The 26,176-nt window shown below is 40.3% G+C and overlaps 1 protein-coding gene across 5 annotated transcripts in view; it reads right to left on the minus strand.

Moving 5' to 3' along the window:
• abcc8 (ATP-binding cassette, sub-family C (CFTR/MRP), member 8) overlaps positions 1–26,176 on the minus strand; it is a 120,705-nt gene that overhangs the window by 65,809 nt on the left and 28,720 nt on the right. For all 5 annotated transcript variants that reach the window (XR_010901544.1, XM_067435751.1, XM_067435750.1 and 2 more), the window contains 6 exons: positions 11,881–11,921; positions 11,652–11,797; positions 9,662–9,770; positions 9,059–9,175; positions 8,880–8,952; positions 8,456–8,561 (listed from right to left, as the gene is read on the minus strand). Coding sequence is in view for 4 of the 5 variants with exons in the window: in XM_067435751.1 (XP_067291852.1) it covers positions 8,456–8,561; positions 8,880–8,952; positions 9,059–9,175; positions 9,662–9,770; positions 11,652–11,797; positions 11,881–11,921 (592 nt within the window). In the remaining variant the exon portion in view is untranslated. The remainder of the gene's footprint in view (positions 1–8,455; positions 8,562–8,879; positions 8,953–9,058; positions 9,176–9,661; positions 9,771–11,651; positions 11,798–11,880; positions 11,922–26,176) is intronic.

Below are 26,176 nucleotides of genomic sequence, written 5' to 3' on the forward strand. Positions count from 1 at the left end.
AAATGGCCTCGCCCCCCTTATTTAACATTCTCGAAAGAGGGGTTTATGTAAATATTTTAGCTACTGATGTCAGCGAGTCTGGAGGAAAAGGCTGTAGTTCCCTACCGGGCGTTTGCTGTAGTCCTTAGAAATTGATTTCTTTAAAAGCAAATATCTCCCTTTGTTTTAAACTGATCATTACAAACACCAACAATCGATGGTGTCTGAATGAATTACTACACTTTTATATGCTACGTTTTTCGGATTAGTTTCAATTACCACCTAACGTTAGTTAACAAAGCTAAACAGTGTTGCACTTTGTGTCATGAGTTACATAAACTGTTAAACGGACCGACTTAAATAATAAAATACACTTACCGGTTGTGGTCCATAAACAACAAAGAGGGAACTGCGTTATCTTTTAAGAATAATCTTTCTGCGAATCTGGCATTAAACTGATTGAGATTGAGGAAGCAGTCCTCAGCAAAATGTGCTGCACATAGTTTTAAATTGTGATTATAATTTTCTGGAACCGAGTTAACCATAAATGGACTGCATTTATAAATGGACTGCATTTATCATAAACTGTATCCATTTACCATAAACTGTAGCCATTGATCTCTACGTACAGCGTCCGTGGGAAGGCCAAACAAAGGTGATTTGACTCCGGGATGAAAATAACAGCGTTTCAATATCATGGCGACAAACACACTCTACAAAAATAATGCTTCCTATTCTCGACCTGCGAGAGCAAAAGGACAACGCCCCGAATTTGCGTGTTCTTGTCTCATCAACAAACGGTTTAAGTTGCATCATTAAAGCAGGAAGTGCAGGGCTGTAGTCCAAACCGGCCGTTCGCTGTAGGCTTTGAAAGGGAACTTCTGTTAAATAAAATATCTCGCTTGGCATTGAACTTTGAGCTTTATAATTTTACAAGTATCATTTATGCTCTAACAGCAACATTACACACTAACTAAAGTTTGAAAGATGGAATCGCAAAGAATGGGACCTTTAATAATTTAAATAAAAATTATAATTTACACTGTTATTATTGCATCCTGTTAATGTACAACAATACTAAGGTGCAAATAGTAATTATCTGCCCAAATAAATGATAAATTAGCCTCAGGTAATTACTATTTATATGGCAAATAACTGCTACTTTTATTTTGTTTAAATATAATATATTACTATTTTCACTTAGTAAATAGCATCTAGAGATATTTGCACTTAGTGTAAATATCATCTATTGCTAAGAAAATATGTTATTTTCAATGAGTGTAAATATAATTTAGTTGCTTTTAAAAGTACCCTCTATTGTTATCTGCACCTAGTGTAAATAACAATTATCATTAAAGTTTGAACATTGTAACTTTGCAGATGTTATTTATGCTCAAACAGCAACATTACACACTAGCTCAAGTTAGAAAAGTGAAATCGTGTTTTACCACCCCTTTAAACTACAAGCACATGAGGGGAGTTTCTGCATTAAAGACCCACACATGGTAAATGAACATGCGGCTACATTTCTCTCCGATACCGTAGGAAACTAAACTGAATGGGGAGGGATTTTAACTGTGACGAATCTTACCATGCTTGACAGGGCAGTTTAAACGGTGATGCATGTTACTAAGCGTCAGAGTCCGTTAAAGATGGTGAAGTAGTATGTCCCAAAAGCTTGCATACTTTTCTGCTACACACTCAAAAGTATGTACTTTTTCTTCGCAAACAGAGTGCATACTTTTAACTCGTAGTATAAGTAGGTAAATTGGGACACAGCATTGGTTTATTCAGTCATTTATTGCTAAATCTTGTATGTGTCACATCTGCATATCTGTTCCATGGTACTGACCATGTAGGATTTGACCTGTTTGCCCTGTTTGAGTTCCTGCCCTGGTATCTGTTTGGATTGTCAACAAGCATTTGGGGGCGGCAGTGGCTCAGTGGTTCATGTAGGTTGTCTACAAACCGAAAGGTTGGTGGTTCAATCCCCGGTTCCACCTGACCAAGTGTCGAAGTGTCCATGAGCAAGACACCTAACCCCAGCTGCTCCCGACGAGCTGGATGGCGCCTTACATGGCTGACATCGCCGTCGGTGTATGAATGGGTGAATGTGAGGCAAAAATGTAGAGCGCTTTGGATAAAAGCGCTATATAAATGCAGTTTTTTGCATTTATATTTATATTTGCAGTATAAATTTATATAAATTAAATAAATGCACCATTTAGCATTTTGTAACAGTAGAAAAAGGTGGCATTGCCTTCATTTAATAATCTTTGAGAGCAAGGGGGCCTCCTGGTGGTTCAGGGGCCCTACGTGACTTATGTGCTTTAAATATAGGGATGACCGGCACTGGATGCGAAGCACCATGTCAATCTATTGGCCCTATTTTAACAATCCGATCACATGGTCTGAAGTGCAAGTTGCATATGCACTTAGAATCTATGTATGAATCCATGTTTGCTAGTTCTAGTTTAATGAGCACATGGTCATTAATGGTTGGCACGCCAAGCAGATGGTCCAAAAGGGTTGTACCTATTCTCAATAACAAGTCATGGGTGTGTTTTTGGCATAATGTGCCATGAACTAATCAGAGTCTCATCTTCCATTCCTTTTAAAAGCTGACATGGTGGATTTGGTATTTACACGTTTCCCCAGAGAGGAATCCTTTTATGTTCAATATTTGAAAATGTTTGTGTGGTGCTGCGCATCCCTGTGTGTGTAACAAGCAGAGTTTAATAACAGAAAACACTACCGCATTGACTTCAGTTAAAAGAAAGTAGACCGTATTTCAGTTGTTCAATGGCGCAGTCTTTTCAGTTCCTCAAAATAGTAACACACACCTGTATTTCAGACCAGCATGGGCGAATTGATGGTATGAGTGCATTTGAACAAAGGGGTTTATTTTTTTCCATCATGCCCTGATGGAGTTTTGGTTCCTTGCCACTGTCACCTTTGGCTTGGTTTGCTTAGTTGGGGACATACCATTTTGATCTATGTTTTCAAATATATATCACTGATCTGCCCACATTGTTGCTTTATGATAAATTTAAATGAGCTGATAACATTACCATTTTCTCCAGAATGACTGTACAGCCGAATCAAATTTTGTTGCAATATTTTCCAGTTTAAAGCTACACTGTGCGATATTTTTTCCCATCTAGTGGTGAAAAGGTATATGACCATCCGGTATTCACAGAATAGTTTCTGTTCCTCTCAATTCTGATTTCGTTTTAACTCCTACGGTGGCCGATTTAGTCCAAGATTAACATGGCAATCCCCCTCTTCACATTCGACCATTCGACACGCTGTATATTTTTGAAAGTTTTTAGCTAAGAATAAACTAAAAAAGTTACATAGCTTTAACACTGTGAAGCTGCTTTGAAACAATTGTCATAGTAAAAGCACTATATATAAAAAAAGTTGACTTGCTGGACATGCAGATTATAATTCTACTGGGCTGAAAAAACAACAAAAAACCTTGCATCACACCTGCCTTTGCTGTGCAACTGGGTATATGATAGGACTCTAAAACCCAAGTACAAAAATAGATAAATAAATAAAGAACGAAAATTGGGAAATATTTATTAAAAAATACTACATTTTTATATGAAAAATACTACATAAAAAAAAATCTGTTTAGCGAATCTGTTTAACAAATTTCTAAAATAATGACAGATAACTTTACAACATTTGACTTGTGAATAGGACATGTTGACATTTATAACAGTTTTAAAGTCATTTATTTGTGCAGATAACAGTCATTTGATAAATTATTGATTTAAAGGGGATGTCGATACTCTTGTGGGCTTGTTTGTAAAAATACAGACTAAAATACTATATATCTAGTAAATGCAATTCTGTTCTTTAGCTGTTACAAACATCATTATTAGCTTGCAGAGTAATGTGATCAGATGAGTCTGTGATCTCTTTAAAACAAAGCAAAATAGCTTACTTAAATAAAAAGACACAGTAAATGGTTACAGACAGCAACTGTCAGGGATCAAAGACTATTTAAGCTTATCTATTACTTACCGCAAAGTCTTATTTTTGGACATGGCATGTTGAGATCAGAAGCTGTGACAGTCATTTATGTGGACATTTGTGTGATAAACGATTCAGATAAAAGAGAGGTTTTGTTGCCACAGTGCCTGATACTCTCTGATCATCCGCCAAAAGATGTCCAACCCAACATGAACGATCACACGTAAAAAACATTTCCTTTGGACAACAATTAGACAACACCCGGTCAATGCAGTCATTTTGTTATACTGTAAGTATAAACATTTGCTTTTCAAGACCTAAATTTAGCCTGCTCGAAAAGTTGACGACTGTTCAAGACGATATTTTGTGCCATAAGGCTTTGTAATATACACTGATTAGGCATAACAATATGACCGGAGAAGTGAATAGCATTGATTAACTCTTCATTATGGCACCTGTTAGTGGGTGGGATATATTAGGCTACAAGTGAACATTTTGCCCTCAAAGTTGATGTGTTAGAAGCAGGAAAATGGCAGGCGTACGGATTTGAGTAGCTTGACAAGGGCCAAATTGTGATTCTAGACGACTGCTAAAACTGCAGCTCTTATGGGCTGTTCCTGGTGTGCAGTGGTCAGTATCTTTTGATAAAAAGTGGTCCAAGGAAGGAACAGTGATGAACAGTGGTGAATGAAGTGTCATGGGCCAAGGCTCATTGATGAACGTGGGGAGCGTAGGCTTGCCCATGTGGTCCATACAGACAAGATGCTGTAGCTCAAATTGCTCGAAGATAATGAAAAGAAGATAATGCTGGTTCCGAGAAAGGTGTCAGAATACACTGTGCATTTCAGATTGTTGTGTATGGGACTGCAATGTGCCCTGCCACAAAGCAAAACAAATTTCAGGAATGGTTTGAGGAGCACAACAATAAGTTTGCGGTGTTGACTTGGCCTCCAAACCCCCAGATCTCAATCCAGTCAAGCATCTGTGGGATGTGCTGAACAAACAAGTCCGATCCATGGAGGACCCACCTCGCAACTTATACGACTTAAAGGATCTGCTGCTAACATCTTGGTGCCAAATACCACAGCACACCTTCAGAGGTCTAGTGGAGTCCATGCCTCGACAGGTCAGGGCTGTTGGCAGCAAAAGGTGGACCAACACAATATTAGGAAGGGGGTCATAATGTCAATCTGTGTATTTTTAGAGAAAACATAATTTAGCTTCACCCTCAGCTGGCATAGCCATGCAGTGGGTACACATACCATGTCACCCATTTGAATATTGGAGATGGTTCTCATAGTGTTCACATCTCAAATATAGCACTTTAACAATTAATCTTCGTGACAAGCAGGGCAGGATCTCTCATCGAGGAACAATGGAAGCATAAAAGGAGAAGCGACGAGAGTGAAGGACGTGCGAGGACCAGTCCTGGATTTTACGTTGTGTTTTGTTTATGTATTATGATGGGTGCATCCCCATGGACGGCTGCTGTTTTTACTTTTGTTCATTTTAAGATTAAAGTTTGTTGAACCCTGCCTCCTTCTTCCCATATTAGCATACCCCATTACAATATTATATGTCAGATACCTTTTGCATGCTTAGCCAATGCATTGTGGATTCATTAACAGACCTCAGTACTCAAGGGGTACTACTTTCAAATGTCTGTGCCATTGTAATAGATGTCATTATTCAGATTTAACTAATTGTATGAGAAATTGTTTTAGGTCTAAGAAAGTAGTTTGATTCAGACTGCTTGAATGCAACCTTTCATTGACTGACCCTGTTTCTATCATACTGATGCATCTATCCTACAGGTTTATTTATATTTTAATCTAAAACACTTTAAGTGGATCCAAATTGTCTGTCTAGTCCCATTGTTATCTTAAGTAGGTCCATTGATTTGGGCTCAATTGGTTGGTTGTTGCCAGGGAGGACTGGCACTCGAACAAACACCCATCTCTGTATTGTGCTTGACCCAGGATGCTTCTCATAAAAGGGTGTGCGCACATCACAACACAAGCCCCAAATCAACATTGTAATCAGTAATAGCCTGTAGGACAGCACAGGCTGAAGAACAGGTGACTCATTTGTGAAGAGGACTTGATATGGTGGATGGGTACATCACAGACTCTGTTTGACCCAAGAAGGTCAGGTGTGACGTGTTTCTAGTTCTCTAATGTCAATGTATTTCTGATATGGCCTTGTTACCCATGATCTGACATTTGAGTCAAGTCAAGTCAAGTCATTAAATTACAGATCTCTCTAATCTTTTTAAATGGGAGAACTTGCAAAATTGGTGGCTGACCAAATACTTTTTTGCCCAACTGTACATATATAAATGTGTGTGTGTGTGTGTGTGTGTGTGTGTGTGTGTGTGTGTGTGTGTGTGTGTGTGTGTGTGTGTGTGTGTGTGTGTGTGTGTGTGTGTGTGTGTGTATGTGTGTGTGTGTGTGTGTGTGTGTGTGTGTGTGTGTGTGTTGGTTAAAATACAGTCTTTTAATATATGAACAAAAGCAGGAAGAGTATCACAAACAATAACCGACACGGACTGAAAAGAACCAGGAATATTATATATATGTAATATATAATAATAATATATGAAAATCAGAACATGTCAAAAAAAAAAAAAAAGCTAAATACAAATAAATAATAAATAAATGAAAAGTGAAAAAAAAATAAAAAATAAGAGTGGTTCGTAAGAGATTTCTTACAAGAACCCTGTAAATATTTTTTGTAAGATATTTTTCATTAAATATTTTTATAAAAGTCAGCTTATTTTCAACAAATAAAAAGGCAAGGAAGTTGTTTTATGAAAGATAAGTTTTTGTAGTACATCAAAAAATCAAGGCAAATGTGATTCCTCATGATGACTCCAATAAATCCTCACACCCAAAATGGACTCTTTGTGCATCAGCTGATCCCGATAAAAAATGGTGCTCACAAAATTGGCACTCAATATCAGCTGCAGTCCTATTTTTCTTTTTAGGCACTTACTGTGTCTTACACAAGCCTGGAACTGAACAGCCACATGAGTTCAGACATTCTTTGAAATGTTAACAAGAGCTGGTAATACAATAAGTAACTTTTAGATTACCTAGAGATTGAGGATAATAGAGTGATATTAGCTTACAAAACAGAACCACACTAAACAGACCCTTATCAGAAATGTTTCTTTATATAATAGCAATTCTGAGAATTACCAATCCCCAAAACAATTTCAAGCTCTATATAAAAGCATTACTCATTACAATGTATTCTCTACACACAGTGCTCTCCATGTGCGCTATGATTCAAAGAGCTCTCATGAGCAAATGGGAATCTGCAGTGAATACAATAATCCCTTCAACCAGGCCTGAGTAGGAAATCAGTGTGACCACTTCTGCCATCGATTAGAGCTTTTCAATTACTGTAACAGCAAATTCACATCTTTTGGTATTTCTGCCACATCCCAAACCAGTGTTCAATCAGGAAACTCACGAGAGAAGGAAATAAACCTTAGTGCTAATTATATTATGACACTTGATATCAAAAAAGGGAGAAACTGTACATCGGCTACTGTACATCAGTAAACATTTTGATGTGCTAAACCTTTTTCTGCAAACAAAGTCCTTGTATGAAAACTTGGCTGTTGACACTAATGGTGCATTCACACCAGAAGCGATAAGCGCAAGTGATTTAAATGTTAAGTCAATGCAAAAGACACAAATAGACAAGTGATCTGTGGTGCGATTCACGCTAATCACTCAAGTTGAAAAATCTCAACAAAACAAAAAGAGCAACCTAGCAAAAGCCCCTCCCATGACACAAATTTGCGTTTGTTGTGTAGTGAATGTCGCACGCGAATGAAGAGAGGAAACTCAAAATATTCAAGCGTCTAACTACACCCGAATAGCATGATTTATTCGCTTCATTCGCATCTGGTGTGAACGCCCCATAAGAAAGATAGGTAACTATAAAGATGATGTGGCAAAAAGTGTGAGGCAGAGAGCTGTTGGAACGGACCAAGGCCGGTGGCACGAGGGTTTATAAGCCTCACCTGTGCCACATCAGCCTCCAGAAGGATAACAAAAGGATTGATGACAGTACAAGACGAGAGAGGAACTGTGTGTGAACGTAACTGTATTAAGGACTCAAATACAGGACTTCCGAATTCTGCTGCAGTGTGAACGTGGCCATAAAGTATAAGCCTGGTCCTCTATCGTCTTCCACTTTCATCACTCTGTCATCACTTCCACTGTCATCACTTTTATCATTTATCTGTCCAGAGCTCGACTGTGGGACTCGAGACCTTCTCCCATGGCTCTGACTGGATGTCAATTTTTTTATCGTTCATCATTCTGAATGTGATTCCAAAAATATACTTTCTCTATGTCATTATCATTGTACTTGCGGTGTAGACTTCCCTAAAATTGTAGTTATAGTTATAAGTATCATCCTTGGTGTGAATGTGCCTTTAGTCTCCAACACTATCAAGCACTCTAGAAGTTCTCACCTGTTCCATATAACTGTGCCAGAGATCTTCTGCATCTCGCCAAGCGCAGCAAGCAACAGAGATGATTTCCCACAACCCACCTGGCCCACTATCATAGTTAACTGGCCTGCAGAGAGAATAAATCAAGACTCAAGGTAAGTGGATTTCATAAAGCAACAAAACAAATATGTACGTTTAAGTAACAGTTCACCCAAACTGAAAGTTCTGTGGTGAAAGGGATAGCTTTTCACAAAATATATGGACTTGGAATATATTGCATTAATCATATGGACTACTTTTATGATACTTCATGTCTTTTGGAGTTTTACAGCATAAGCAACCATAAAAGATCAGCCTGCACCATCAAAAGAATGAGTTTGGAATGTCAAATTTTAATTTACAGTTGAAGTTAGTAGATTGTAGATTTATTTTTGACAGCGCTTACCAAAAGGAATCTTGATATCCACATTGGACAACGTTGGGGTTCCATCAGTCCAGCTGAAATAGCCACTTGTTATCTAGAATAGACATAATGGAGGCTGACAGTTATTCTTATTCTCAATGGGCTGTTCACATAAATGAGATTCCCGTTTACTGCCCGAGGACAGAAATAACCCGTCTCACCTTAATGCAGATATCTTCATCCTCTACAGCCAGCGGCTCATCCTCTTGCTCGCTCTGAAGGCCAAAGCTGTTCCAGTCATCTTTGACTGGGTGCTTACGGTTCACCACCTTCAGAGGCTTTATCAGAGGTGAGAAAAACAGCATATCTGATTAAGCTCAGCATGAACATACTCTTCAACAGTCATAACCTCTCCATGCCGACCAGGATTGGGATAATAAAAACATCAATAATGTATTCATAGTGATATGGCTGGGTTACTGGAAGCCAACATCCATCCATCCATCCATCCATCCATCCATCCATCCATCCATCCATCCATCCATCCATCCATCCATCCATCCATCCATCCATCCATCCATCCATCCATCCATCCATCCATCCATCCATCCATCCATCCATCCATACATACATACATCCATACATACATACATACATACATACATCTCTATCATTAAACCAAAAAAAAATATCAATCAACCAACCAAACAACCAACAAACAAAAACAAATTTTAAAAACATATATTTATTAAACCATCTTTTAGCTCAGGGTGCGACAATCTGTGGATATGTTTAAGCTTTTATGCTAAATTGACTTGACTTACCAGGGCTTGATACTTGTGGTGATTGGTTGAATTGAGTTGGATAGTTGCTGTGGGCTCCTGTTCACTTCCAATCTCATCACAGGAGAAAAACTCGCTGAGCTTCTGAACACTGGCCAAAAGAAAACAAAACAGTATGTTGCGATACTCAATAAAAACAACTGCATTTGTTTATTCTTATTTAATAATTATTTGTTCACATATCAAGAAATAAATGACATTCTGAGATGACTGACACCCTCCCTAGACAATATGTGTAATCAATAGTTCTTTGAGACTTTAGACAGATGCATTTTATTTTCTAGTCTAGAATGAATGTATTGTTGCAATGTTGAAAAGAAACTGGAAACAGCAGATGCTATCGTAAAAAATGATCACTAGCGGGCAGTCACTTTCCCTCTGGTGCCAAGTCATATATTAAGACTGGTGGCACATATGGTCTGTTTTTTTCCAGCAGCACTGATTTATGAACTGTTTGTTTACTATGAATACAGCCTTCACTCTCTAAAATTTGTTCCACATCGTTGGGTTGATGTGATTGAACCCGAGGCACACAGACAGACACACATTTCCTTCAGAGGAGAGTCTATCAGCGATGAGAAAAGAAAATGCATAGCTGATCTGAAGTGATTTATCACACGTTGACACAAGAAACACAGGAACGATTCATTATATTCCTGGGTGGTTAATTAAAACCTGTAAATCCTGAACCCATGTTGTGAACTGTATATTACGGTCATACACATACCCATTTCTATCGCACAACACTGCATACAAATTAAGCAGTAAATTGTAATATTAAAATTGTTTCAGCACAAGGAGTCAGTTATAAAAAAAATGGAAAATTTTAATAATGAATGTAATTTTAAAGCCTACTTTATACGCACATTTCTAAGGCCTTTAAACGATCAGCATGCTCAAAACTGCAGAAAAGCCTGTTATACAGAATCTAAAGCATTCCAAATTGCATAGTTTATATTGTTTTGTTATTAACTTTTTGCTGTAAAATCATTATAGATTTTTAGTAAAAATAAGAATGCATTTTATATTTTTAAAAAATATTTCAAGGTGAACACTTACTGGACTGATGCAACTTTGTTTTTGTTTATTAAAATTATGTGTGGATAATCAAGTAAAACTAATCAGGGTAAAATGTGAGTATCAAATAAGATACATCAGATTTTTGAGGAATGTTTATTTGTTCATCTCTCAGTTATCAGTGTATTGTATTGCATTATATGTTTTGAAACTACATCATAAAACTCTAAGCATTTAAATATCATCCTACTGAGACATACAGTATTATCATTGGGAGATATAGAGTGAAAACAGACAATTAATATGCATTTTATGTAAGTAGTTTTTTAATCTTACTGATGTGAATTGCAAGCTATCAGAATTTCAGCTTACTTTTGTAGATATATCAGAAAAACAACCAAATTGCATATTTATTTTGTAAAATGTAGGTGTTTTTTCCTCCTCGAGTGTGAGCTCTCTATGTGAACCTGGAGCACAATAAGTCATAAGCCGCATGGGTATATTCATGGCAATAGCCAACAATACATATTTTTTTCTTTTATTGACCTTTATGAATGGTCATATGGTCCAGGGTCACATATATATTTTCACTATATCATACTACGCAATAAAAGCCTGTTTTTATTGAAAAAAATAAAGAAAATAAAATAAAGAAAAAGTCAAAAGCCTGATGTTTCAAATATGATACACAACAAAAACCGTCTCGGTCCCGTCAATGTCACTGACTTATTGGGATCAAAATACGTCAGTGACATCGCCATAATATTGAATGTGACTGACTGAAAGGAAACAGATATGCACTTTTTTTTCACACTACTATTTAAATATCTACAGCATTTATAGGATTAAATAATCTTTTTCAAAACCTACTTGTGGTGGCTTTTAATTTTCAAGTAATTCTTCATATGATTTCTTTTATTTATATCTCATCCTGTCTCAATAGCATGCAACTGACCTGACCAGGGCTTTGACGGTGGAGCGCACGACACTGGACAGCAGGAAGAGAGGAGTGACCAGGATATGGAAGAGAGAGAGGGAGGCAAAGGCGACAGCGGGGGACAAGTCCCCATCATCCGACAGATGCACATGGGCAACGAACGTCTGAAACAAACAGCTGATCTTTTCATCTGCCGTGTTTATAGTTTCAATATGAATAGATATCAGACTAAATGTTGTATACTTACAACGAGAACCGCTGCAATGGGAATAGCTGTGTTCATAAATACTGTGAAGACAAACAAAAGCACTGTTTTATTAATTTGCAAAAACAAACAAAAAAAAAGAAGCAAAAAGGTGCAGATAGGTAAAAAATTCTGTGAACACACCATCTATCCATGTGTCCATGTGTTGTCACCTAATATAATAGTACCCAGTAATTTCCCAGGAGAATATAGATTTCTTCAGGTTTCATATGTGTCTACTATGAAGTAAAATACACTGAGATATAGTACAGCTGCTCTACCATTTCTCCAGGGTCCAGGTGAGCATGCGGTTTTATTAAAGAATATAAGAACATTGACAATGATCTAGCAGTGTTTGTAAGCTGAGATACATGGCTCACCAGCGACCCGTAACCATGATATATTTATCCATCATCTTTGACCCAAAGCTCAGAGGATGCTTTTAAATTAGGGCTGTGCGATTAATCAAAATCGTAATAAAATCGCTTCATAGCACAATTTTTTTTCCCCAACCTCCCAGTAGCCTATGCTATCCGAACCAATCAGAATGCAGCGCGCCTAAATTGAGCGCGAGAACGAAACAGACCAGTCATAACATATCAACAACACAAAAAATATTCTAGGCTAATATTTAAAAAAAAAGCCTAATTAAATAGGCTATGTTTTCTTTAACCCAAGGCTGAAAAAGTCAGCGCATTCTGATGGACATTGTTTTTTTATCAAGTTAATTTAAAAGAAATGTTTAGAGCAATTTTTTGTTTGTTAAATTAAAGCTTACATTTTTTTAAGTGATGGCCAGCGACCGATAGTGAGTTAACCGCATGTTTAATCAATTTAACCTCTCAAATCAACTCTTGACTTGTCTTGCCTAAAATCCATAGATATAAAACACTTCAAGCATCGCAATGTTAGTTTATTTAGCCTACTATTACCACCACAGTAAAAGGCATTTTTGATGAGCTGAGGCAGGCTGATGCTGCTCGCGGCTCTTGCAAACGAAACGAGTGAAACAATCTAAACTAATAAAAAATAAAATAAAAAAACAACAACATGGAGGTTGTCTTATACCTAAAACCTCTGCAAAATGAATATAAATCCAATCTTCAATTGCCGCGGTATAAGCTAATTTAACGGAGTTCACATCAACTTTTCAAATTTGTGATTTCTTCGTGTTTTTTTTGTTTTTTTGTCCATATCGCACAGCCCTATTTTAAATACTGTGAGGTAAAAAAGTATTTAGTCAGCCACCAATTATGCAAGTTCTACTTAAAAAGATGAGAGGCCTGTAATTTTCATCATATAGGTACACTTAAACTAAGAGAGACAGAATGGGGGTGGGGGGTGATCCAGAAAATCACTTTTTTCAGTCAGATTTTTAAATACTTTATTTGCAAATTATGGTAGAAAGTATTAGGAATTTGGTCACCTACAAAAAAAGCAAGATTTCTGGCTCTCACAGACCTCTGACATCTTCTTAAAGAGGCTCCTCTGTCCTCTACTTATTACCTGTATTAATGGCACCTGTTTGAACCTGTTATCAGTATAAAAGACACAACTTCAAACAGTCTGATTCCACACTCCACTATGCCCAAGCCCATAGATCTGTCAAAGGACACCAGAAACAAAATTGTAGACCTGCACCAGGCTGGGAAGACTGAATCTGCAATAGATAAGCAGCTTGGTGTGAATAAATCAACTGTGGGAACAATTTTTATAAAATACAAGACCACTGATAATCTCCCTTGATCTGAGGCTCCACAGAAGATCTCTTTTTGGGTCAAAAAGATCACAGGAACAGTGAGCAAAAATCCCAGAACCACACGGGGGGACCTATTGAATGACCTGCAGAGAGCTGGGACCAAATTAATAAAGGCTACAATCAGTAACACACTACGTAAATCCTGCAGTGCCAGACTTGTCCCCCTGCTTGCCAGTATTTGGAGGAGAAACAATGCCGAGTTGCATCCAAAGGTTGCATCCATACCTACTGTAGCATGGGTTGCTTTAGGGCTGTTTATCATTGAAAATAAATTCTTTAAAAATCAGAAAAAATATGCTTTTTTTCTCATTCTGTCTCTCATAGTTGAAATGTACCTATGAAAATTACAGGCCTCTCTTATCTTTTTAAGTAGGAGAACTTGCACACAATTTGTGGCTGACTAAATACTTTTTTGCCCCACTGTACTTGTACAACTCATTCAGCTGCTCTAACAATACAAAATTGAATTAATTGTATTCATAGAGAATAATTTCCACAGAAGAATAAAAAAAACTGCACAATGAAAGATATATTGTATGTTTCTATGCTACAAAAATTTAGGAGATCAATATGATTGATTTAGTGTCTGTGTTTTCAAAAAGATTGTGCTCCAGCTTGTTATGAATGAATTTCTCGAAATGTTCTTTGTAAGAACAAAAGTTTTTGAAGAAAAATAAACAGTAAAAAAAAAAAAAAAAACATTTGATGACAAAAAAGGATGAATGGATGGAGGGATGGATGTCAGAATAAGTCATGCCCTCCTTCCAACCTGCATAGTGAAAAGTGCAATTCCATTAATGCAATTGCTTGTCTAAACAGCTTGGAAGAGCCACAGCTGAGTGAATCTTACATTTGGCTTTATACAAAAACTGCACATTCAAGAAGCTGCTGATTGCTGAGGGATGCAGCCTTTGTTTGCCAGCTGACTGCTGACATACTTAAATCAATCTTGGTAATTACTGAACAGACTGGTTGAAAGTAAATGAACAAACACTATTATCTGTTTAGGTAATCACTATTTAGTAATTCCTATTTGCAGCAAACCCATGAATTAGCAACTGATATGGCCGAGAGGTTTAAGCATGTTTCTCGCTATCACTCTCACAAATTTACACCTTCATGTTCCATTAAATGAAGGCAAATGAGAATTGACTGCATTCATTACTCATGAATGTCTGTTCAGGTTTTAATTAGTACCTTATGGACTATCTTAAATCCCTACAATCCCTCATAGTTGATCACTATAAACCTCAATAGAATTGCATAATGCACGTGTTGACACATTCCTGCATTGATTCAGTGCTGCATGCGTACTATTCTTTAAAAAGCTTCAGATTCAGTTACATGTGTCTTTGACCCAGTTCCATCCAGATGTTACTGGTTGTGGCTTTCAGCTCTAGGGCTTTGTCAGCTACTGAACGCTCTTTTTCACTTAATTGCCGAAAGTTGTGGGATGCCTGCCTTTACATGCACATGCACTTAAATGACATCCCATTCTTAATCCATAGGGTTTAATATGGAGTAATATGAGGTCAGGCACTGATGTTTGATGAGAAGGCCTGGCTTGCAGTCTACACTCTAATTCATCTCAAAGGTATTCCATCGGGTTAAGGTCAGGACTCTGTGCAGGCGAGTCAAGTTCCTCCACACCAAACTCACTCATCCATACCTTTATGGGCCGACACTTTGTGCACTGTTGCTCAGTCATGTTGAAACAGGAAGGGTCCATCCCCAAACTGTTCCCACAAAGTTGGGAGCATGTAATTGTCCGAAATATCTTGGTATGCTGAAGCATTAAGGGTTCATTTTACTTGAACTAAGGAGCAGAGCCCAACCCCTGGAAAATACCCACACACCATAATCCCTCCTCCACCAAATTTTACACTTGGCACAATGCAGGTGTGGTACCAGGTACCATTCTCCTGGCAACTGCCAAATCAAGACTCATCCATTAGACTGCCAGACAGAGAAGCGTCCAGACAGACAAGCATAATCGGTCACTCCAGAGAACACGTCTCCACTGTTCTTGAGTCCAGTGGCGGCGTGCTTTGCAATGGAAACCCATTCCATGAAGCTCTCTACGTCCTGTTCTTGAGCTGATCTGCAAGCCACTTATTGACCCCGCTCGGTGATTTTATGGCATAACACTTCATGGCTGAGTTGCTGTTGTTCCCAGTTGCTTCCACTTTGCTATAATACTATTAACAGTTGACTGTGGAATATTTAGTAAGTTAAGAAATTTCATGAATTGGCTTATTGCACAAGTGGCAAGCTATCACGGTACCACGCTTGAATTCACTGAGCTCCTGAGAGTGACTGTATGTTTGTAAAAGCAGACCGCGTCCTTGATTTTATACACCTGTGACCATGGAAGTGATTGGAACACTTGAATTCAATGATTTGGAGGGGTGTCCCAAGACTTTTGGCAATACAGTGCATTTATATATACACTACCACTCAAACGTTTGTTTTCTTTGAAAGAATTCTCTTATGCTCACCAAGGCTACATTTCTTTTATAACAAAACTATAATATTGTGAAATATTATTGCAATTGTTTTCTATTTGAATATATTTTAAAATGTAATTTATTCCTGTGATGTAAAGCTTAATTTTCAGCATCATTACTCTAGTCTTCAGTGCCACATGAAAGTGCCTCTGCAGTACAAAATGCTACCAGTTAACCCTCATCAGACGTAGCATAAGTATTTTGAACTGCAGAGGCACTTTTAACACTTTTTCCATAAATTGAATATGGAAGGTGACTGGCTGGAACTTTACTTTATAAAGTTTTAAATATGGATATATTTCTTACACAAACGCATTGATTCACTTCAGAAGGCCTTTATTACTCCCCAGAGCTGTGTAGAGCACATTATATGATGGATGCATTTTTATGGACTTCAAAAACAGAACAACAATTCACTGCTATTATAAAGCCTAATTAGGCAGGACTTTTTAAATATAACTATGATTGTATTAGTCTTAAAGAAGAATGTCAGATACACCTAGGATGACTTAAGGGTGAGTAAATCATGGGCTAATTTAAATGTTTAAATATATATATATATATATATATATATATATATATATATATATATATATATATATATATATATACACTCTAAAAAATAATTCAGTGGCTTAGTAAATATCACAGTAATAATTAACTTTATTAACTTAATAAAATCTCTCAATATCATTTACTTGATGGTTTTAGTAAAACATACCAAAATAATTGACTAAAAATCCAACAGTTAATTTTGTCTAAAATTTATAGTTATATTTAAGTTTTTTTCACTAAAATAATTTAGTATTCAAATAACCAATTATTTATTTTAAATATACTTAATACATTTGTGAAATTTATTTTAAAATATTTGAGAATGGAGAATTAATCCAATCTGTTTCAAGAACCACAAATATTACTTAATTAAAATCAAGATTATTAATATTTAAGACACACTGACGAAATTGAGTAAATTTACTCGATTAAAACAATGCACCCCTCCCCCACCCTCTGATGTGACGACAGCTCGACGGTTGAGTGAGTGCATATTTGAATTCTCCTCAGTCACCAGAGCAGTTTCTTCTTCTCAGCATTGCAGAATTGGGGCATTTCCTCTGTGAAATTCAGGTTTGTATGTTTTATTTATTATCTATATAATCATTACTGTGCTAAAAGGCATTTTATTTAATTCAAAACAACAAATATGGGGGCAGTGTGAGTCACCTTAAGTTAACGTGTGGCGTTGGTCTTTGAACACACAACTTTATTTCCTAAAGATAATGAATATAATGAATTTGGATGACAAAATCTTAAAACTGGGCACTGTTTGTTTATTGTCAGGTTATGGAGTCTGGCGCCTCGCAGCATCTTTCAGCTACGAATGAAACGCAGGACAGTGGTCTCGAGTTCAATGTCCACCCGCAGACCGTTAGTCCATCTCAGGCTCGAGAAACAGCGCTGATACGGTGGAAATGGGATAACAGACCCGTTGATTACACTTGAATTACTTTTAAATGTTTAATTTTTACTTCTAAAATGTTTGTTACATGAGTTTAAATGTTGTAAAATAACTGTTATTCTTTACATGTCAAAACAGTCATATATGCTGCTGTAACGTTATTGCTGTAACGTAACGTTACTCATCGACAATAAAGGCCATGTCATGTTTAAGTGTGTTTGTGTGGACTGTGGAGTATTTTAAGGTTTTATTTTAAGGTTTAGAGGAAATTAAAGTTATACTATACAAGTTAGTAATACTCATAAATAAAAAGTTCATATTAGTCATAAATATTGTTTTTTAAATGCTTTTTACCCAATTTTTTCTACTCAATTGAATTTGTTAATGTAACAAATGCAGTTACTCAGATCTACTTAATTTTTTTACTTACATTTACTCAGTTCATATGGTGTCTATAATTGATTTCACTGCTTTAAAATTTACTCAATTTTTTTAGTGTAAAAATGTTTCACCAAAAAAATTGAGTAAATCATAGTATAAGTTTTTAGAGTGTATGTTTTTTTTTATGATATGATTTAATGCCATATCAGCAGCAATGGCTATATTCATGGCAATCAGCAGTATCACTTCAATACATTGTTTACAATAATTTAACAATTTTAAAACAATCACTATACAAAAATCAGGCATATATATCAATAACAACAATAGTCATAATAACAACGATTACATAGAATCTTTCAATTGAATATTTGACAAAAAATCTAAAATTACTCCAGAAGAAACCTTTTTAAAAATATCAATTAATGTGTTTTCTGAATAAAACCGTTGTCTAATATTATTTAGAAAAGGACATTCTATTAATATATGTTTTATACTCGTGAAATTCTTACACAAATCACAAACCGGTTTCTCTTCCCTCTTCAATAAATATGAATTAGTGAGTCTTGAATGTCCAATTCGGCATCTCGTATATACAACCTCGTCATATCTATTTTCAAAATACTAACTAATAACTCCTTGACTTAAAACTGGATTCACCTCATATCATTTGTTATTTACACATTTGTTCCATTCCATTTGCCATTTGTTATAAATGTACAGGTTCAATATGGGTTTAACGTCAGATGCTGGTATTTTACATTCTGTCATTTCCAACTGAAGTGCTTCCTTTGCTGCTTTATCTGCTTGTTCATTACCAGTCAATCCCATATGACCTGGTATCCAACAAAAAACAATATTAACATCTTGTTTCTTTAAAGAGTCCACTTTCCCTATTATGCTAATAATTATAGGATGTTCAGTTTTCAAAGAATCAAGTGCTTGTAGGCAGGATTTGGAATCTGTGCAAATTAAAAAATTGCTTTGTTGTTCCTTCTCAGTTTGTTCAAGAGCTAGAAGTAATGCACAAGCTTCAGCTGTGAAGATTGAACTTTGTCCAGAAATGCATTTTCCATAGCGTTTTGACCCAATCACTACTGCAGCCGATACCCGACTGTCTGATTTGGATCCATCTGTATACACAGGTACATGAGTTGGTAAGCTGCGTCTTATATCCAAGAATTCCTCCTGATAGACATTTGGATGATTTATATATATACAGATATAGATATAGTGAAGTGATATACAACAGTTGAAAAATTCAAAGGTCAGACTTTTTATTTTGTAACAAGTTTCGAAAATAATGACATTTATAAATAATTTTATAAAATAATAAAACACCTGACAACTGCGGCATCTGACCACATGCTGAACCAGGAGCAAGCGTTTTTACTTACATGAGACTTACAAAAGACTCAACAGCATTCATGCATGTCTTTCAAAATAAAAATAGTCTTGCATCATAAGAATTGCGTGCAGATTCATTTTTTTTCCCTCTGCGACCCACTCAAAATGTTCTTGTGACCCACCAAAGTCTAGAAAGAGTCATTGAATTTACTGAATGCTTCATAGGAGTAGGTGGTCACTTCAGGCTATTAATAACCTTGGGGCTCACAGTAGACATTCAGTAGTTTCCATGGAATTGTTTTCTATGGAGAAAACTTTTGCTTTTTGCTCTATAGAGGCTGAGCCGTCCCTCACATTTAACCAGAGTGTACTAGCCATCATCATCCCTCGCCTTTGAGCAAGTTTGCTCATTGCCGCCGAACCAAACTAGTGTACCAGTATCTAAAGAAGGAAGTCATACCTGCTAACATGGTCCATTACTCTGCTATGAGGGATGAGCCATCTCCTTTATGTGCTGGGAAGGACCCATGACACCATTAGCCATTAGAAAAGCCATTAGAACTCAATTTAATTTGTCTACCATGGGTTCAATCCTACATTTTCGGAAGAAAAATGTTTTTATGCCAGTACTACCAATGGGATGAAACTGACATCAAAGTAATTGTTTCCTTTGACTTCTGCTGCATCAAGCTATCAGCTATTTTACAGCTATCTACTGCTGTGGGTCTACAGTTTTATCACATGGATGGGACTTCCTTCCCAAATGAGTTTGGTGAAGTTTGGATAATTGGCTTTTTGTGTCCTTATTTGGCCTCCAGGTAATATTTTGCTGTATTCTTGTTGAGTTTGTTTGTGAATAATTTAATTAGTTGTTGGTTCATGATGAATTGAAATCTGTAGATCTTATAAAAGAGCAATCCAAAATTGAGTAATCCTCTGCAGAAATACCAGTAGGGAATAATATTGATTCTCAGGCACTTGCAAAGGAGCTTTGGCAGCATGAGCCCCGCCTTTTTTCAAAAGTAATCAAAAGTTCCCCCTCACAATATTTATCAACAACAATATTGTGTTCAATAAAATGCATTTTAATTAGAGTATATTAATTATAGTATATATTTAAATAAATTAGTCCCACTTTATGTTGGTGGTAGGGGTAAGTTTAAGGGTAAAGTCTACCATTTTAGAACTACTCCATAGGAAAAAAATGGAGTACTCCATTTTTTATTAAATTTAAAAAAAAATGTTTTTACATTTGAGCCCCGTCCCTGAGAAACTTGCTGCATGTCCCTGTTCAATCTGAAAGCTACTTGAACTTGATGTCTTTTGACACCACTGCATGCAAGATGTTCTCCAGCTGAGCAACACAGTCCTTCTCCAATATTGCCAGTGTCGCAAAAAAAGAAACAATGCAGTGTAAAGAGATCTGAGAACAAACTTGTGCCTTGAGCCTTGTGGTTGAAAGACTGAAACCTTGACTTAAATTAGAATAAATTTAGAGAGCAGCACTGTTAAAAGGACAAAACTATTTCATTTATGCAGTCGGCAGCTCTTTTTTTTCCCTATTTTTCACTCGTGAGGTGGGGCCTCCATGGATCGGACTTATTTGTTCAGCACATCCCACAGATGCTCGATTGGATTGAGACCTGGGGATTTTGGAGGACAAGTCAACACCTCTAACTCGTTGTTGTGCTCCTCAAACAATTCATGAAGCATTTTTGCTTTGTAGCAGGGTGCATTATCCTGCTAGAAAAAGCCACAGCCACCAGGGAATACCGTTTCCATGAAATGGAGTACATGGTCTGCAACAATGCTTAGGTAGGTGGTACATGTCAAAGTAAAATCCACATGGATTACAGGACCCAAGGTTTCCCAGCAGAACATTGCCCAAAGAATCAAACTGCCTCTGCTGACTTGCCTTCTTCCCATAGTGCATCCTGGTGTCATGTGTTCCTCAGGTAAGAGACGCACCTGGCATCTCTTACATAATGTAAAAGGACCAGGCTACCTTCTTCCATTGCTCTGTGGTCCAGTTCTGAAGCTCACGTGCTCCACTGTTGGTGCTTTCGACATTTAACAGGGGACAACATGGGCACCCTGACTGCTCTGTGGCTATGCAGCCCCATACCCAAAAAACTGCGATGCACTGTGTATTCTGACACCTTACTATCAGAACCAGCATTAACTTCTTGAGCAATCTGAGCTACAGTAGCTCGTCTGTTTGACCAGTTGGGCCAAGCCTTCGCTCCTTACGTGAATCAATGAGCCTTGGCCCATGACCCTGTCGTCGGTTCACAACTGTTCCTGCCTTGGAGCACTTTTGATAGAGGCTAACCACTGCATACCGGGAACACCCCACAAGAGCTACAGTTCCCTTTCGGGGAACTCGAGCTGCGTCGAAACGCTGTGAGAACGACTCTGCGTTAATGCGTCGTGAAGCGCCTGTAGAACCATTCCATCGGAAAAAAGATCGATTGTCGGCGTGATGACGTCATCGACCGGAAGCTATAAAACGTCCGTGCAAACAAACAGGAACTAGCTTCTGAGCCTTCAGCAAGCGATCTGTGTGAACCTGTCTGTCTATTTGGTGTTTTTGTCTGTCTATTGAAGAGTTTTTCCACCCTTTTTGTTAAATATTTTATATATATTAACAAAACAAAGACAAAATAAAATAGATAGAGAATTATGGCGAGTGAAAGCAGTTTTAAGAGGTGTGTTCATCCCTGCCCACGTTACATCACGAGTGGGGATACACACTCTCTTTGTGTAGCCTGCTTGGGAGCGCAGCATGCCCAGGCAGCCCTCGAGGGGGCTGCTTGCGAGCATTGTGAAAAGTTACCGCTGAGAACGCTGCGCTCCCGCCGGGCACTCTTTGAGGAGGGTGCCTCGGCTCATGTTCCCCGCGGCTCTGGTCCCGCTGCCGCCGAGGCGGAGCGGAGGCTGCAGTCGTGGGGATCACAATTGGATGTTGCAGAGGGGTTAGAGACGGGCGCTGCCTTATCTCTGCCCTCACCTGCACCATCCAGCGGCTCTTCTCGGGGCATGGAAGCACGCATGGCGGTTTCTTCCCCCCCGAGAGAGTCGCCGGTGCTTCATCTGTCCAGCTCTGAGGAGGTGGACGTTGAAAGCATCGAGACTGAAGACTCGCCACTTCAGTCCCCTGCATGCGAGGAGCTCGTTGAGGTTCTGACGCGAGCGGTGGCCAGGCTTAACATCGACTGGCCAACCGAGAGATACGAGGCAGGAAGAAAACGTGCAAGTAAATTAGACGAGAGATTCCTGCCTTCTCGCGCTTCAGAGCCTCAGCGGCGGGGCTTGCCGTTCTTTCACGACTTGCACACTGAGGTGGCAAGATTGTGGAAGAGACCGGCATCATACCGTGTTTTCAGCCCACAGACTTCGGTCTATAGTAACATCGCTGGGCTGAAACAGTATGGGTATGGGGCAATGCCAAAGGTTGAAGAGACGCTCGCGAGCCATCTCTTGCCTTCCTCGGCATCGTCCCTTAAAGCCCCGTCTTTGCCCACCAGACCTCTAAAAACAACGTCGGCGTTGGTGGGCAAAGCGTACTCGGCAGCGGGTCAGGCGGCTGCATGCCTGCACACTATGGCAATCGTGCAGGCATACCAGGCTGACCTGCTGAGGGATCTGGACAGTAGCGATGCAGTGGGGGGAGATATTATCACGGAACTTCGTTCTTCTGCCGATTTAGCTCTCCGGGCCACCAAAGAGACGGCCAGATGTGTGGGCCGCTCTATGGCAGCCCTGGTGGCCACGGAGAGGCACTTATGGTTGAACCCCACTGACATCAAAGAGAGGGAGAAAGCTTTTCTACTGGATGCGCCGCTTTCTCCTGGAGGCCTCTTCGGTGACGCAGTCTATACTGTCACCGAGAGGTTCCAGGAGTCCAAAAAGCAAGCCGCGGCGCTCAAGCAGTTTCTCCCTCTCAGGGTCCAGGTCCCTGGGGCTGCTGCTGACATCAAGCAGCCCAAGCCAAGTACGAGCGCCTCGCACAGGGCAAAACAAAAACAGAGCGTCGCCACCCGAACTCCCCCTAAGCGCGGGGACGAGGGGCGGCGCTCTCAGACGAGGCCTTCGAGGGGCAGGGCTGATCTGAGGACAGTCCTGATCGCCAAGAAGGCCTCGTCGAAGCGTTCCTGACGCTAGAAGCGCCAGGACGCTGAGGGTGGTTCCCCCCGTAGGGAAACGGTGTTTACCCCTGCCTACGGTACCTGTTTTCCCTGAGGAGAAAACCTCTCCTGGGCATGCTGCGCTCCCAAGCAGGCTACACAAAGAGAGTGTGTATCCCCACTCGTGATGTAACGTGGGCAGGGATGAACCCGCTGCCAACCCCGCCGCAATGCCGGGGCGCAGTCGGTCTCCGCGGGCCACCTGAGGGTGGTCCGCCCCCTCCTCGGAGGGCAGGAGAAACAAAAGGACGCTGAGGGTAGTCCCCTCCGAAGGGAAACGGTGTTTACCTCTGCCTACGGTACCCGTTGTCCTGCAGCGCCCTCTGGGGGCCGCGCTGCCAACCCCGCCGCAATGACGGGGCGCAGACGGTCCCCGCGGGCCACTCGAGGGTGGTTCGCTCCCCCTTCGGGGGGCTCCCGAGCAGTCAAGTCAGTCGTTCCCTGCCGGTCCGCCGCTTCAGGGCACTGTGCTTGTTGCTCAAAGTACACCAGAGGCCAGCCTCGAGAGGCTGGTTCCCTTAGTAGATTTTCTAGACGAGTGGAAACGTCAATCAAATATATCTCATTGGGTCCTGCAGATAATCGAAAGGGGGTACGGCATTTAATTCAAAAGCCGGCCACCTCCTTTCAGCGGTGTCCTACCTACAGAGGTGGGCCCGGAGCAGGCTCTGGTAATGGTACAGGAAGTACAGACACTCCTGCAAAAAGGGGCTATAGAGAGGGTTTCCCCTCCCAGCAGGGAGTCTGGGTTTTACAGCCGTTACTTCATCGTGCCGAAGAAGGATGGGGGCTTACGCCCGACATTAGCTTCCTTTCGGTCTAGCACTGTCACCCCGCACATTTACCAAGTGTGTGGATGCAGAACTGGCGCCGTTTCGTCTGCAGGGCATCCGCATACTGAGGTATATCGACGACTGGCTGATTCTAGCGAATACAGAGCAGATGGCGGTTCAGCATCGAGATGCTGTTCTCCCGCATATGTCGAAGTTGGGGTTGAGGCTGAACGCCAAGAAGAGTGTGCTTTCTCCGGCTTAGAGAACCACTTTTCTAGGTGTGAACTGGGACTCGGTAATAATGCGGGCGCAATTATCGCCAACACGCATAGCATCGATCCTGGCAGCAGTCAAAGAACAGAAGCTAGGCCGGGCCGTCACTGTGAAACAGTTCCAGAAACTGTTAGGTCTCATGGCAGCAGCGTCCAATGTAATACCTCTTGGCCTACTGTACATGAGGCCACTGCAGTGGTGGCTCAAAACAAAGGGATTCTCCCCGAGGGGAAATCCACTCCGCACGATCACAGTCACGCGGCGATGCCTACGTGCTCTGGTCATGGGGAAAAACCCGGGGTTTCTATCTCAGGGTCCCGTGTTAGGGGCTCATGTTCGTCGCGTAACGCTAACGACAGATGCCTCTCTCACGGGCTGGGGGGGCGACCATGAGTGGTCGCTCATCCCAGGGTCTATGGTAGGAACATCAGCGGCACTGGCACGTAAATCGGCTAGAGATGCTCGCAGTGTTTCTTGCATTGAAACAGTTCCTGCCCCACCTCAGGGGCCACCATGTGCTAGTCAGGTCAGACAACACATCAGTGGTCGCCTATATAAATCACCAGGGGGGTCTGAGGTCCCGTCCGTTGGACAAATTGGCACATCGGATCCTCCTGTGGGCCCAAGGGAAATTGCTGTCAGTCAGAGCAGTATATATCCCGGGGGTCCTGAATCAGGAAGCAGACAGCCTGTCGAGGCAGGGGCCGAGGCCCGGGGAATGGAGTCTCCACCCAGAAGTGGTGGAGCTCCTATGGAAGGTGTATGGGAGCTATTTGCTTCGGCGGAGAGTTCTCACTGCCCGCAGTGGTTTTCTCTGACCCATCCAGCCCCGCTGGGGTTGGATGCCATGGTACAGGAGTGGCCGAGGCTACCTCTGTACGCCTTCCCCCCGATTGTCTTGCTTCCAGGAGTTCTGGAGAGGGTACGCCGGGACGGGGCCCAGGTACTTCTAGTGGCTCCGTACTGGCCGACCCGAGTATGGTTTTCGGACCTGATATCTCTCCTGGAAGGCTCTCCGATGGAGATTCCGACCAGGAGGGATCTACTCTCTCAGGCGGGCGGGAGATTCCTGCACCCACGCCCAGAGATGTGGAAACTGTGGGCCTGGCCTCTGAGGGGGCTAGGCTCATAGAGGAAGGTCTCTCGGCCGAGGTCGTAGAGACCATCCTTCACTCCAGAGCTCCGTCCACGAGGAAACTGTACGCTCTGAAATGGAAACTTTCTCAGCATGGTGCAGAGAACGCCAGTGGGACCCAGTTAACTGCCCGGTTGGTACAGTGCTGGAGTTTCTGCAGGCAAGGTTCTCGGCAGGGTTGACCCCCTCCACAATAAAGGTGTACGTGGCGGCCTTGGGTGCCTTCCACGTCCCTTTGGGTGGAGTGTCTTTGGGAAGACACCCTCTGATTACACGTTTCCTCTGTGGCACTTTAAGGTTGAGGCCTGTTATGCACTCGAGGGTCCCAGCATGGGACTTAGCCATTGTTTTGCGGGGCTTGTCCGAGCCTCCGTTTGAACCCTTGGAGGAGGTGTCGGATAAGTTCCTCACCCTCAAGACTATATTCCTTTTGGCTATTTCATCTCTCAAAAGAATAGGAGATATCCAGTCCCTGTCT

Source organism: Pseudorasbora parva, chromosome 25 (genome assembly GCF_024679245.1).
Source record: "Pseudorasbora parva isolate DD20220531a chromosome 25, ASM2467924v1, whole genome shotgun sequence".
In the NCBI taxonomy this organism is placed as follows: domain Eukaryota; kingdom Metazoa; phylum Chordata; class Actinopteri; order Cypriniformes; family Gobionidae; genus Pseudorasbora; species Pseudorasbora parva.